Source organism: Aspergillus tubingensis (genome assembly GCF_013340325.1).
Source record: "Aspergillus tubingensis WU-2223L DNA, scaffold_11, whole genome shotgun sequence".
NCBI lineage: Eukaryota > Fungi > Ascomycota > Eurotiomycetes > Eurotiales > Aspergillaceae > Aspergillus > Aspergillus tubingensis.
Genome location: NW_023336285.1, coordinates 1,112,439 through 1,126,014, shown reverse-complemented (window position 1 = coordinate 1,126,014; position 13,576 = coordinate 1,112,439). Strand labels below are relative to the sequence as shown.

The 13,576-nt window shown below is 50.6% G+C and overlaps 4 protein-coding genes across 4 annotated transcripts; 3 read left to right on the top strand and 1 right to left on the bottom strand.

Moving 5' to 3' along the window:
- Positions 1-355: 355 nt before the first annotated feature.
- tor (putative TOR pathway phosphatidylinositol 3-kinase TorA) lies at positions 356-7,693 on the bottom strand (the record flags this gene model as incomplete). Its single annotated transcript, XM_035504825.1, has 4 exons — positions 356-745; positions 800-6,503; positions 6,557-7,508; positions 7,567-7,693. 4 exons carry the CDS (start codon positions 7,691-7,693, stop codon positions 356-358), a joined length of 7,173 nt encoding a protein of 2,390 aa, XP_035360718.1.
- A 1,603-nt stretch (positions 7,694-9,296) lies between these two features.
- On the top strand, positions 9,297-10,587 carry AtWU_09718 (SDR family oxidoreductase; the record flags this gene model as incomplete). The annotated part of the gene is made up of 5 exons (XM_035504824.1): positions 9,297-9,318; positions 9,384-9,435; positions 9,509-9,641; positions 9,729-10,019; positions 10,081-10,587. The coding sequence occupies 5 exons, from the start codon at positions 9,297-9,299 to the stop codon at positions 10,585-10,587; spliced, it is 1,005 nt and encodes a 334-aa protein (XP_035360717.1).
- Positions 10,588-10,837: 250 nt separating this feature from the next.
- AtWU_09717 (mitochondrial 37S ribosomal protein bS1m) lies at positions 10,838-12,214 on the top strand (the record flags this gene model as incomplete). Its single annotated transcript, XM_035504823.1, has 1 exon — positions 10,838-12,214. The coding sequence occupies one exon, from the start codon at positions 10,838-10,840 to the stop codon at positions 12,212-12,214; it is 1,377 nt and encodes a 458-aa protein (XP_035360716.1).
- Positions 12,215-12,716: 502 nt separating this feature from the next.
- AtWU_09716 (40S ribosomal protein eS17) lies at positions 12,717-13,364 on the top strand (the record flags this gene model as incomplete). The annotated part of the gene is made up of 4 exons (XM_035504822.1): positions 12,717-12,737; positions 12,810-12,935; positions 13,024-13,221; positions 13,290-13,364. 4 exons carry the CDS (start codon positions 12,717-12,719, stop codon positions 13,362-13,364), a joined length of 420 nt encoding a protein of 139 aa, XP_035360715.1.
- Between the last annotated feature and the right edge of the window lie 212 nt (positions 13,365-13,576).

Here is a 13,576-nt window from a genome sequence, read left to right as displayed (position 1 = left end):
TTTGTCAGAACTGCACTGTGCTGGTTTCATTACGAAATATTGGTAAAGTCAAATTCACTGTCTATATCACAAACTGTTCCATGCCATGTTGCCGTTGCAAGATGTAGAAAGCAATAGTATCACCATGAAAGGCCCTGGATAATTCATGCGTCCCCCATCATGGGTACATGACAAACACGGTACCTGGGTGAGAAGGATAAGGGAATAATGCTACATAGAAAGTAAGAACGGAAATTGTAAAAGACATGATCGAGAAGCTGAAAAGGTGGGAACGATGAATGATGCCATGCAAAATCCGTTGCCATGATTTGCGCCACAATAAGACCCTAGAAAAACACGAACGGCGCTACAAGAATCACCAGAAACTGCACCATCCAATCCAATGCTGACAGATGTTCTCGACACTGGTGGCTTGCGCAAGAAGCTTGTCCACCTGGTCGCTGACGTTGAGTTCCTCACTCGGCTTGAAGTCTCTTCCTGTCAGCTTCTCCTTGACACGGGCAAGCACCTGGAGCGCTCGCGCGTTCTGCGCCTCTCTGGCTTCGTTGGGAATGCCCTCTTGTGCATCCAAGATACCGCCCTCAAGAATGGAAGGCCGGCGGTGACGAGAGAAGTTGCTGGGCTGTACCCCATGGTCGATGTTAATGTTAGAGACGACTGATTGACGGCGCTCGGCAGAGAATGGCATTCGATCTGGGGACTCGCGGATGCCCAAACGCCAGTTGATCAATGGATCGTGAATGAACTAATTCATCAAACATTAGCATGACTTCATCCACGGGATACAATATGTGCTTACCGCTTCCAAAACAGCCATCAGAGAATCCTTGTTCTCTCTCAAGACACGCATGACAGCCTCACAGGTGATGCGGTAACTTCCTTCGATGTTGCTGACTTCCATGGCAAATGTCAACATACGAGTCAATCGGAAAGGTACCCTCTCAGGATACTTCTCGCGGTGCATCGCCACCTCGAAGCAGTCACCGAAGTCGATATGGACCACTTTGCCTGTAACCCGATCCAGAAGCAGATTGGATGGGTGACGATCGCCAAGGCCAAGGATGTAACCAACCATGGACATGACACCAAGGGAACGCGTGTAGTTCGTGCGGCGCTCCAGCCAGGCCTCCGAGCTACTACTCTTGAGCCATAGAACGCGATAGAGGTCCTTTCCAGTGGTATTGTCCATGGCATAGCCGAACACCTCCACCTTCTGCATGAGTGTAAGATTATCATAATCCGGCGCCATCTGCAGCATAATGCGGTGTTCAATGTTCAGCAGGATACGTCGACTCTCTCGGTATTCCTTGATCAAGGCATGTAATGTGTCACTATTGGAAACCCATCCAAGGATACCGGAGCTCTGTGATAGCGGGATTGCAGGGAACCGTTGCACAGACAGATGCCGTTTGAAACTCTCTCCATCGTTATCAAGGAGTGTGTTGACCAGGCCGAAGAGTTGCATGACACGTTCATCTTGCCGGATGTCTTCGTGTCCCTTGACACAGTACATGTACGAGTTTCCGTCACTGCCCTTCAATGTCATCCTGCGTGGTCTCTTCTTGGTTTGTAGTACGTGTAATATGGGATCGAAGCTGAGGATGCGAATGATGGGCCTGCCACTTTGGTAAGTACCAGGAACGGCAAGGTCAAGGTCATTACAATCTTTGAGCTTGGGTGAGACGTATTTCAAATCGAGCGTGGAGAGCTGCGGCAGCTGCCGGCTGATCTTGCGGAATACTGTGTAGTAAAGATCCCATGCTTGGTTCAAATCACCAATTTCTTCAGTCTCCCGATAGAGCATACAGTAGTGCTTAGCCTCTGCAAGATCGCGACCAAAGGCCTGAGCGAATGACACCTCGCGCAACGTCTCGGCACCCTTATCGAGCATCTCATGCAGGGGCGCTAGAGTTGCAAACATGCCTTCCACATTGTGATCGCCAAAGTAGAGTCGAGAGGCTTCTTCTAGACCTTCATGCCAAAGCTCGTGCCACAGGACCGCGACTCGAATCAGCTCATGACTCACAACATCAGCTTGTTCCACGAGCTTCGCACTGTGCTGCCGCATGCTGTCCATAATGTTGCTAGCGGATTGTGATCGCCGAGCGACATTAGACTTCATTGCAACGGTCAATGGGTACACCAAAGCCTGAGGATGCACTTTGCCAACTTCAGCCAGCAGGCGATGAACAGCACTCCGCACTCGGATATTAGGTTGATTGATCCGAGCTATCAGCTGTGGAGTGACAGCAAGCCAGGTATCAATATTCACTGCCGTAAAGCCCTCTGCTACAACACTGTTCACTTCTTGATCACCACCGTGAGTGAACCAGAGTGTCAGCAACCGCAATGTATCCTGCAAAGATGAGGTCGACGACAATGAAATAGACCTGAGGAAGCCGCGAAGTGCAGGTATTACATGCTCCGTCACAATGTGTCCGGGGACCATGGCCATTGTCGTGCCATCCCTGCTGGCTTGGCTAGCAATCGTCGTAACAACTTCGAAGTTGGCCAAAGCCCACGAATGCCATGCTTTGTATGAATCACGGTTGTATTTGGTCGCAGCGGCGTACGCATTGAGAACTTCACGAACGTGCTCTGGTCTCCAATCACCTCGTTGCAACGTTGTCTGCCATTCACCCTGGCGGAGGTAGCTCTTTGCTAGTAGCCTTCTGAACTTAGCAACATCGCCAATGCGTTCTCGCAGCCCCATGGCATCCGCATGGTTGGCATCCGCGATACCGTTGACGCCGTTCACGCCATTGACACCGTTTATTCCATTATGATCCGCCTGCGATAACATGAGAGCATTGAACTGGGTAAGGTCCTCTGTCAGACCTGAAGTGAACTCCTTCAACATTTGAAGGGCTTCGCGTTGACGTCCGGTGGCCCAGTTGAACTTCAATCGGGCATAAGTAACTTCTGGGGGAGCAATTGCCCTCGTGCCGTTGCTGTCGGAAACCACGGTCTCCAGTGAGGCGAGCGACCGCTCGGCGAGTCCCATGCGGTTGGATTTGCGACAGAGATTAGCGAATTTGATCCACATGTCGAGGTTCTCGCGAGGAGAGGTGACAAGCGCCCTAACCTTGAGCATGCGCTGCCATACCTCTACATTTTGTTGACAGCCGAGTAGTCGCTTGTTCCATGTCTGGCGCATCGAATCCTGTTTCTCAGGATCGCCAATATTCTGTTTGTACGTAATGATCTCCTCAAGCTCAGCAAGCATTTGAACACGCACAACAACATTGTAGGCACGGTTGTATGACTCTCCCAGGAGTGCTGAAAGCTCGGTATCCAATCCATTGCGAGCCTTTTCAATATACATCGTTGCTTCGTCAAACTGATTTCGGTGAATAGCAAGGATGGCACCGAAAAAGGACCGATCTGGCGACTGCTCCTTCATTACGCCAAGATAGGAATCCATTAATTCCCACTGGCCCCGACCCCAGGCAGCCGCTGCAGCTAGAGGTGCAATGGCTCTGCGATGTTCGAGAGATGCCTGGTTCCACTTTTCCTGAGCGAGGTCGGAGAGCACCTTCCACTCACCGAGAGCGTGAAGACAGCGCATCTTGCCCATCGTGACCCCAAAGGAATCTGGGTCTATCTTCTCACGTCGTTTGTACGCAGCAAGAGCCTCCTCCCACCGTTGAAGTTTCTCAAACCATGTCTCTTTGAGCTCCACATCCCGGTAAGCCTGTGCTTTTCGCAAGATACCAATAGCAGCATCAGATTGCTGGAGCTGATTATTGATAGTGATTAAAGCCTCCACTGCCCCCGAGTTTTGGTCTTGCTCAAACTCAAGTTCCTTGTAATGCAGGGCCTTCGCAAACGCGTGGCATTTAGCAGCGTACTTGCCTAAAGTGCGAATATCGATGGGAAGGGCCTTGTCGTCATGCTCCATGAACTCCGCTAGGTTGAGAAGAACCTGTAGAATTTCGGGAGGAATATTAGGTGAGGTGAGGGCCTTCTCGATCGACCTAACCAGCTCTTCTTGATATTGGTCATACAACTCAGTCCAGCAGGAAACAAACGCCGCGTTGAAGAGATCCCTCGCTAGGGGCTGATAAATACCAGCCAAACTCGCGCATGCTCGAAGAGCGGGAGAAGGTGATTCTTTCAGCAATTCAACGCTAAATCGTCGAATCCACTCTTGCCAGTCTTCACGAGTAGACTTTTGCGAGGCGTCCCAGGCATTCTTCAAGTGCTGCTGATTGACAACCATCTTCTTTTGTCCAATCTCGGCATAATTGGCGTCATCCGCGAGTGCCGCGTAATTTTCATCGGGATTGAGGTCTTGTGGGAGCGGATCACCCTTTTGTAGCTTCGTCACCAAGATTTGGTAGTTGACATGATTGATCTGGTTATACTTTAGGACCTTATTCAGCAGATGGATGTAGTGATTGAAGTCCTGGCCCAGCTGGAAGATGAGCGCGCAGATACAGTCCATAGCAGCTTGTCGCAGCACGCGGTCGGTGCCTGCGACAACCCGAGACAGAGAATGGACCATCAATGATGCGAAGTCCGAGACGTTCACCTGCCGTGAAAGTTTGGTGAGGGTCTCGATCGCAGACTTTCGAATACTCTGAGGGTTTTGGGTCCTGTCAAAAAGACGCACGATAGAGGGAACAATCAGGTGCATATATTCCTCTCCGCTCGTACCGAATATCAAGAATGTGTGGAGGATCTTCTCCGAAGGTTGACGACGCATCGTGGTGTCCTTCTCAAGCGTGTCAAGCATCGGAGGGATTAGGCCTGCAAGGTATTTCTTGAATTCACCTTCCAAGGACTTGGCGATCGCTTCCACGAGTGAGAGTATTGTAGCCTGAACTTGGTAAGATGCTTCCCAGAATTCGCGGACGACTTCAATGATCTCCGGCAAAAAGGCTCGTATGTGTTGCCGCACGATATTGACCAGAATCGCCATCTGATTGAAGTACGATTCAAGGCGGCCTGGGGGTGATCCTCTGATGACCGATATAAAACCTGGTATTATCTGTCCAAGGAACGGTACGCATTTCAGACCAAGTGTCTTGAAGATCGTCACAATGGCATCAATGACTGCAGAGTGATACTGCGCGAGAGACGATTCACGCAAGATGTTTTGCATAAGCGTGTTTATGACAACCGTAGGGTAGTACTCCTCGCTGGACGGCGTGAGACCTTGCATGATAAGAGCGACATCTGATACGGTCTGCACTTCATTGATGTGATGAACTACTGGCGCAGTCTCGCTGATCTGCTGGTATTTGTAGGGGTCCAAGGCTCCAAGAATACCCAGCAACTTGATTGTCTCCTTACGCAGAGACCCGGTTTGCTCGGTCTTGATGATGTTAATGAGGACTGCGAGTAGATGAGAATATTCGAGGTACGGGTCAATAACGTAGCCGGAGTTGCTGGCCAGCTGGCCCAGTGTCTTCAAAGCCGCCTCGCGCTTGGAATGAGAAGAGAGATCCTGTAGCGCATCCAGGATAATCGGCATAAGCTGCGGCAGGTACGTTTTCATTTCACTGCCACCCACGTTTGCAAGTTCACCAACGGCCCTCAATGTAGTGGAAGCAACACCAGGATTGGCATCAGTTGCCTTAGGTAGCAGTGTGGTCACCATAGGATCAACATAGGACCGGATCAGTTTCGTCGCATTCGAAACAAACAGGCTGATCAACTGAGCACTCTCTTCCTTTTGGCGTGCAGTGCTGGCGAAACCGAGACTCGTCAAAAGGTTGACAAGCAACTTCCGCAGCGGTGGGAAGACGTAGGCAGGGTTGACACTGGAAAGACGACCTATGATACAGATTGCAGCCTCCCTGACGGGGAACACTTCATCATTGACGGCCAGGAATAGACAGCGGATGTTCTCCGGTCTAGCGAGGTGCCGATCAAATTTCCTATCCAAGGACCACAGGACAGTACGTCGAATGTCAGGGTCAGGATCTCCAACACCGACAGTCAAAAGCTTGTCAATTACTTCGCTCACGACTTGGATCGAATGACTGCTTGTCTGGTTTATGATAGGGTCATGAACAAACAGCTGACAGCAGGTGAGTGCTGAAGCTTTCCGAATCTCAGGGTTGTCATTCTCAACGTAGTTGATCGCCACGTCACGCACGAATTCGTTGAGAATATGACCAGAAAAGTCAAAACTGCCTAGCGTGTGTAATGCAAGGGCGATTTCGGTGTCAGAGTGTAGTTCTTGAGGGGCGAAATCCCTTGCGAATGAAGGCATTGGAGGTAACCTGCTCTCTGGACATCCCAAGGGCCTGAAAGGGGTGCCATAGAGAATCAAGCTTAGCATATCCAATAGTTTCTCTTGAATTATGGGCTTTATTGGCGGGATGTAGTGAGCCATATCGACCAGCGCTTGTGTGAGGGACTCGCTAAGCCCGCAGGCGAAGATGGGATCGAGTAATGCTTCCATGTACTTGCTGAGTGCCTGGCCTACAGCCAAAGACAGCATGCTGATACACTCGAACATTGGCGCTTCTTGGACGGCGGCTCGATTTCTCCTTCGATACTTTAGCTATACCGCACATGAGTACACTGGAGCTTGGGGGCTTACGCTTTCATTGCAAGACCTTCCCTGATATAGACGATGATGCCATCGAGATATTGTGCGATGGCGACCCCAACGGCATTCGCAATCTTTCCTATAGCGATGAACGCAGCGTTTCGTTCTTTATCCCGTTTGAGCTGGGCCTGGAGGTATATCATGAATCTGTGAAGGTAGGTCTCTGTGAAGTCAAGGGGGGCGTAGGAGGCGAGAATCGGGATTGTCTGAACAACCTGAGTGCGGATCTTCGGATCACGATGATCCTTGAGACGGAGGACGATCTCACAAGCATTTCGATAGTGCTCATTCATGAACATGGCGCCCTTTAGGAGAAGCTCCTTGAGAACCAGGAGCGAGCCATGTATCCAATCCACATTGCTTGATTTGAGACCTAAAAGCGCTTCCTCGTATACCCTTGAGAACCATAGCTGCCGAACCTGCAAATCTCTAGCAGCGATTATATCAAAGCATTCGCTGACAGCATTAGCCGCAGCTTCCCGTATGAGAACCTTGGGATCCCTCAAAGCGACCCAAATCAGCTCGAAGATCTGGGGAACGAAGCCGTAAAGAAGCGTGGGTGAGCCTTTCGCGAGCTCCCGGATGACGAGCACGGCAGCGAATCGTCGGCTTTCTTGTCTTTCTGACTGAAGGGCCTCTAAAGCAGATTGTATTTCACTCTCCACCAGCTCCGCAGTCAGAGCCCCGCCCGGTTTAGCCAAACGGCCAAGAGCCGCAGCCGCATAAACCAATACTGCATTGTCGTTGCTGCGAAGAGCATTGCGCAAGTAACTGGCGAATCGAGTGGTCTTCTGCGCGGCGTCCACTCCTTCAAAGTCTATCAGACGATCAAGAGCCAACAGGCCACCGATCTTCTCGTGTGCGTCATTTCCGGTAACTACCAGTTGTGCTATGCGCTGGCTGACCGCGTTAAAGAACTCCAAAAACTTCTCGGGGGACCAATCTAAGATGAAGAGCCAGAATTAGCGCTAGTCAGTGTCTGATATGAAGCGATGACATACCTCGAGAGATAGCGAGAACGTTGTCGTAAAGCTCGTAAGCAGCTCGCACCCGTGTCTCCTCATTCTTCGACTTCAACTCGGCGAAGAGCCGATGAGTTACGTCCGTAATAGGACCTGCTTGCGCCATTTTTGCGAACCACACCCCAGGGTGGACATTTGAAGTCAACCTCTAGGGCATGTATGATGGCACAAAGGGAGCATGGGCGAGAGAGCCGTTGATGGGCGGCGTTGGAGTGATGCGGGAGGTGAGGTCGAGGGCGTTCGGAAATCGTGCACGGACCAGGAGCTTCTGGCCTGGGGCATCCGTGGTGGGTTACATGGGGCAGCCCAAGGTGTTTGCGACTGATCTTACCCTTACATTCACCGTCTTTGGAGGGATTATTATGATGCCTATAGAAGTCCGTTAATTGGCTACTCAAATATGCTCGGCTACCTGATTAGTATTTCATTATCCCTTCTAAATTCGTTTACTTATCCCTAGGACTAGGCATCTCTGAAGCCAGTGCGACCCGAACGCAAGTACAGCCTCGTTTACATTCTTATTTCGCCGAAGGAGGTGCCCTGAATCAATCCTTGCTTGATTGTCGGTCTTCTGATGCCCAATTTCAATGCTTTAGATGTCATGGGACTGTTGACGGTGAGGTAATGCAGATCATAAGCCACATGCACACCCTATAGTTATTGAGGGACTACGGAGTCTGGGGCGCCGGGGCTTCCTGGCTTCGGCATGATTAAACTCCTTCGTACAAGCGTAAGCAGGTAATCAAGTAGTTGTCTGTGCGCAAAGAGCGACAAAAGTACCATTATGTACGCGGTGTCTGACAAAATAACTTAGAGCCTCTTCCGATTGATATGAAAGACTTTGCCCTGAAATGTGATATCTTGCGGCCTGTCCCTGAATATTATATAGGCCGAAGATCGAAAATCGAGGGTGTACTACGTATATGCGCTTTAGTGTAAACAAGGACATATGTAGTGGCTGGGTATATTAATGGCTCTTTGAGAAGCTTGACTTCCGCTGGGCACTCAACGGAAGTAGTAAGTCTTGAGGAGTTTGCAACTATCTTTGCAACTCATAATCTAGCTTCCAGAGGTTATTTGGGAAGGGCCTAGCATACATAGAGAAGCCCCTTATCTGTCACGATATGCGGACCGATCTCTTTAACATCGCATTGTATATTATAGCCTATGACCAGAAGATATTGGCTTATGTCGAATGGCGTAAGATGCTGTTTTCTATGACAACATTTGAGACCGCAGGGTAACTACTTAGTAGTAGCTCCCTTCCGGGCCGGGGGGTATGCCGCCAGTAGATAGTGGATAAGGGACACGGGCATCATCCACCTTCCCCAAGGGCCCTCGGCAATCTTGATAGCCAGCGCCTGCCGTAACCGGATCAGTGGCCATAAAATAAGGCCAGCTAGAACAATCACCTCACTTGCTTACATTCTGTCGGAGTTAACCCTGCAACGTAAGTGCCATAATTCCGTCCTCCTGGGATTTGTAATCGAGGCGGGAGCCTATCACATCCGCACGATAATGGCGACAGTGGACCTCGGTGGGGGATATGACGGTTCAGGTTGAAGAGGGGTAGCAGTCCGGAGTAAGTATAAAGGCAATGGCGTGCTGCCATACTTCTCTTAGGTAGGATACTGAATCAGACACATCAAAGTGCCCCTGCATACGAACCCAGCCATCAATTGACCCCCCGTATTACTAGTATAGCAACCATGCCGAAAGTTCTCTTGAGTGGTAAGTGTCGTGATCTACAGACTCTCAGACATGGTTTTTAACAGAGCTAACTGGTTCTTTTGTAGGAGGTAGCGGCTTCATTGCTGCTCACATTGTTGACATCCTGCTCGCGCACGGGTAAGAGTCAATGGCTCAGATTGCTTCTATAATATCACTTGCTTCTATAATATCACTAACATGGCCACCGCAGCTTCGACACCGTAGTCACCGTGAGGTCCGAGGAGAAGGGCCAAAGGATTCTAGAGGCTCATCCAAATACGCCAAAGGAAAAGCTTTCCTACGTTATTGTCAAGGATGTCGCAGCAGAGGGTGCCTTTGATGAAGTACGGCTCCCTGTTATGCCGACCCATACCACCAATGCTTCCATGAAGTTGCTTGCTACGTTCAATACTAAATCATTGCTCGTGTAGGCCGTCAAATCTGACCCGCCATTCGACTATGTCCTGCATACTGCATCGCCCTTTCACCACAATGTTCAGGATCCAGTGAAAGACTTCTTGGACCCCGCTATCAAGGGAACAACCGGTATCCTGAAGGCAATCAAGGCCTATGCTCCAACGGTGAAGAGGGTCGTTATCACTTCTTCATTCGCAGCGATTGTCAATGGCAAGAAGCATGCCGAATCGTACAGCGAGAAGAATTGGAACCCGGTAACTTGGGAGGAAGCCTTGGTCTCCTCTAATACCTACCGTGCAAGCAAGGTATGTTAAGGACCTTATACTTGGACACTTAGATGAGATTATATCTGACTCGTCTATGCAGACTTTTGCAGAAAAAGCAGCCTGGGACTTTGTAGAGAAGGAGAAGCCGAACTTCGATATTGCAACTATCAACCCGCCCTTTGTTTTTGGGCCAGTTGTGCATTACCTAAACTCATTGGACGCCATCAACACTTCGAACCAGAAAGTTCGTGACGTGATCCAGGGAAAGTGGAAAGACGCCATTCCTCCTTCCTTCACATTCCTCTGGGTAGATGTGCGCGATGTTGCACTTGCGCATGTCAGGGCTATCGAGGTCCCAGAGGCCGGTGGCCAGCGTTTCTTTGTCACTGCCGGTTATTATACAAACAAAGAGATTGCAGACGTGGTCCGAGAATCGCTGCCCGAACTTGAAGATAAATTGCCCTCGAAGGACATCCCGAGTGATTTTCCGGCGGACATCTACGGCTATGACAACAAGAGATCCGTTGATGTTTTGGGCATCCAATACCGGACGTTGAAAGAGTCCATTGCTGACACGGCTAAGTCACTGTTGTCCGTTGGCGCCTGATGTGATGTATGTTGGGATATAATATGTACATATCTAGAACAAACCGGACCAGGAGGAAAGATACTATAGATAGGGTGGAAATGATAATTGAAAATGCAGTGCTACTATTCGTTGAAATAAGAAAGAGGCTGCACAAGATGTAGTTGTAGTTTCCCGTATCACGTGGCTTGGCGCGCCTTGAGCATTGCAACCAAGTTTTCTCCAGCTTTCTCCGGAGATAGAACAATACCGCAAAACACCACATTGCCCAATGTCCGCCATGGCAACAGCCAGGCTATCTCCGACAGCAAATCTGCTGCGGAAGTCTCGCCTTTTCGCTCTTCCACAGGCTCTGACGCCACCCCCGACTCCGCCGACCTCGAAAAATGTCAACGAATCCGAGACCGCAACCCTTCCTCATCCTATCCGAGCGTCCATCGTCACACCGTCGTCTTCTCTTTCTAGGGGTGACTGGGGTTTGAAGAGGCCTCTCCCCGCCAAATCGACGTCCGAAAGATCTTCCAGGCCCGTGGTCAGAGTCAATGCACTCGATACCTTCGAACACATCACGGACTTCGAGTCCGCGGCCGATCATACGGTGACCCTGGAGAAATTCCAGGAGCTTAACATGCCGGTTTCGCTCCCCGCGAGAGTCACTTACGGAACCAGCATCATCCCCAGGCACCAGAGTCCATTCGAATCGCATGTCGACAACACACATACCAGCGAAGGCCTGAAGGAGCCCGGCGCGAGGCAATTCAGGCACTCTGGGCCCTGGCTTGCCGGGCAGACGGAGGCCGAGTTCCAGGCATACTTGAGGAAGGTCCGCAAGAACAAGCCCGAGATCCTACAGAAGCTTCGCGAATATTTCGTCGCCAAGCGCGAAGCCGAGCAAAGGAAGCAGGCACAAGATAACGGCCAGGATCTGGCAACTCTCCGACCTGTCGAGATCACCGACGAAGAATTCCAGGGCTACCTCAAGAAACTCCGCACGGATCCATTCTCGTTGGGCCCTGTTGTCTTTGAGCTCCTGGATCTGCCGTCTCCTCCGGCTGTACCGAGCAGCCGACTCAACAATCCATACTACCAGTCCCCCGGCAGCAAGCTCTCTTCCGCAGAGTATGTCGCATCCGGACCCCCAAGGACGCATCCCTCGGCGGGTCTGTCTTACACGAGATCGCACGCTTTGATCTACAACCACCCCAAGTATGGACCTCAGGCCCACCAACGCCCAGTAGAGGCACGTATCTTGCGCCCCAGAGGACGGAAGGGCAAGAACACGAAGGCAATTGCGGGTGTTGCTGGTATTGCCGTGGAAGACTTGAACACCGTCACCTTCACTGAGCAGGACTCTCCGGCTGGCCTTGCCTACTTTGACGCCTCTATCCCCGGTGGTGCTAAGTACTGGGCCACTCCTATCCGGGCCTTTGTCGACTCGGAAGGCAAGATTGGCCTGGCCTCTTACCGCGCTAGCGCCACTGCTAAAGCCCCCTACGGAATCGATAGCCAGAAGAAGCCCGGATCGTACAGCATCTCTGACGTGGCTCGCGGCGACCAGCGCGTGGTCCCCAGACTGGATAGACAGCGGAACGCCGCAGCAGAGACCGAGGAGGTTGCGCGGAACCTCATGAAGAGCCTTGGCTCATAGAGTACTGGCATTTCATTCCCAAACAACTTTCGTCTCATGTGTCAGATATGTTCCATCTTCCACTTAGAGAGTTTTGCTGTATGATTAGGTTTCTGGATGGTAAATGTATAGTTATTTCTTTGCACTTGTTCTGATTTCTTTGTGACATAAGCCGGCTACATCCCATTTGAAGTATAAATAAATTGCAACCATGAAAGACATCTCAGTAAACATTATTACTATAGACCATGATCGAGGCTGCCATACATAACCTAAAGCAACCCAGCCATTTCCATAATCGCTGGTCCGTTACATAATTAACGCTTAATAATCCCGCACAACGACCGACCGCTTTGGCATTACAACTCACGTGACCGGGAATAGGGCAGTCATATCAGGGTAGATAGCCATCACATGACCCGCACATCCTAAGCGAGGGCCGGGTAAGTTGAAGGAGCAAAAGACATCAGAACAACTTGGACGGTCTTTCGAACATCCATCCAGCCAGCAACAAACCGCCAAAATGGGTCGCGTCCGTACCAAGGTGAGCATACACGACCGCAATGATGGAGGAAAGAAAGATTATCAATTCTAACGAAAATGCGCGCCATAATAGACAGTCAAGCGTTCCGCTAAGGTCGTCATCGAGCGTTACTACCCCAAGTTGACGCTCGACTTCGAGACCAACAAGCGTATCTGCGATGAGATCGCTATCATTGCCTCCAAGCGTCTCCGCAACAAGGTTAGTGACATCCCCTTTTATTACTCCGGGAATTCCGGATGTGATATTCGAAAAGGGAATCAATAGGCTAATATGAACTTTGATATAGATCGCTGGTTACACCACCCACCTTATGAAGCGTATCCAGCGTGGCCCTGTCCGCGGTATCTCCTTCAAGCTCCAGGAGGAGGAGCGTGAGCGCAAGGATCAGTACGTTCCTGAGGTCTCCGCTCTGGATGTTTCCCAGACCGAGTCCGGCCAGCTCGACGTCGACTCTGAGACCAAGGACCTGCTTAAGAGCATGGGCGTACGTTTTCCTCTCAATGAAACTTACCCACACAAGTTGTATAATGGCTAACTCGCTCGTGCTTTTAGTTCGACAACCTCAAGGTCAACGTCATCCCCGTCTCCCAGCAGCAGGCTCAGGAGCGCCCCCGTCGCTACCGGTAGATCATTGCGCCGTTGAACGGAAAATGAAAAAGTTCTGATTGTCTTCGGTCGATCCATGGCGTTTCCCCCCATGCTTGTTCTGGTTGGCTCACCCAGCTATCGATTTAGCTTAGAGACAGTCCCGGATGAGAAATGAACACGAATTCTGTCAAACAAGGTGTCGCTGATTCCCCTGATGGGGATGATGCTTGATTGCCAATTTTATTCCCTCG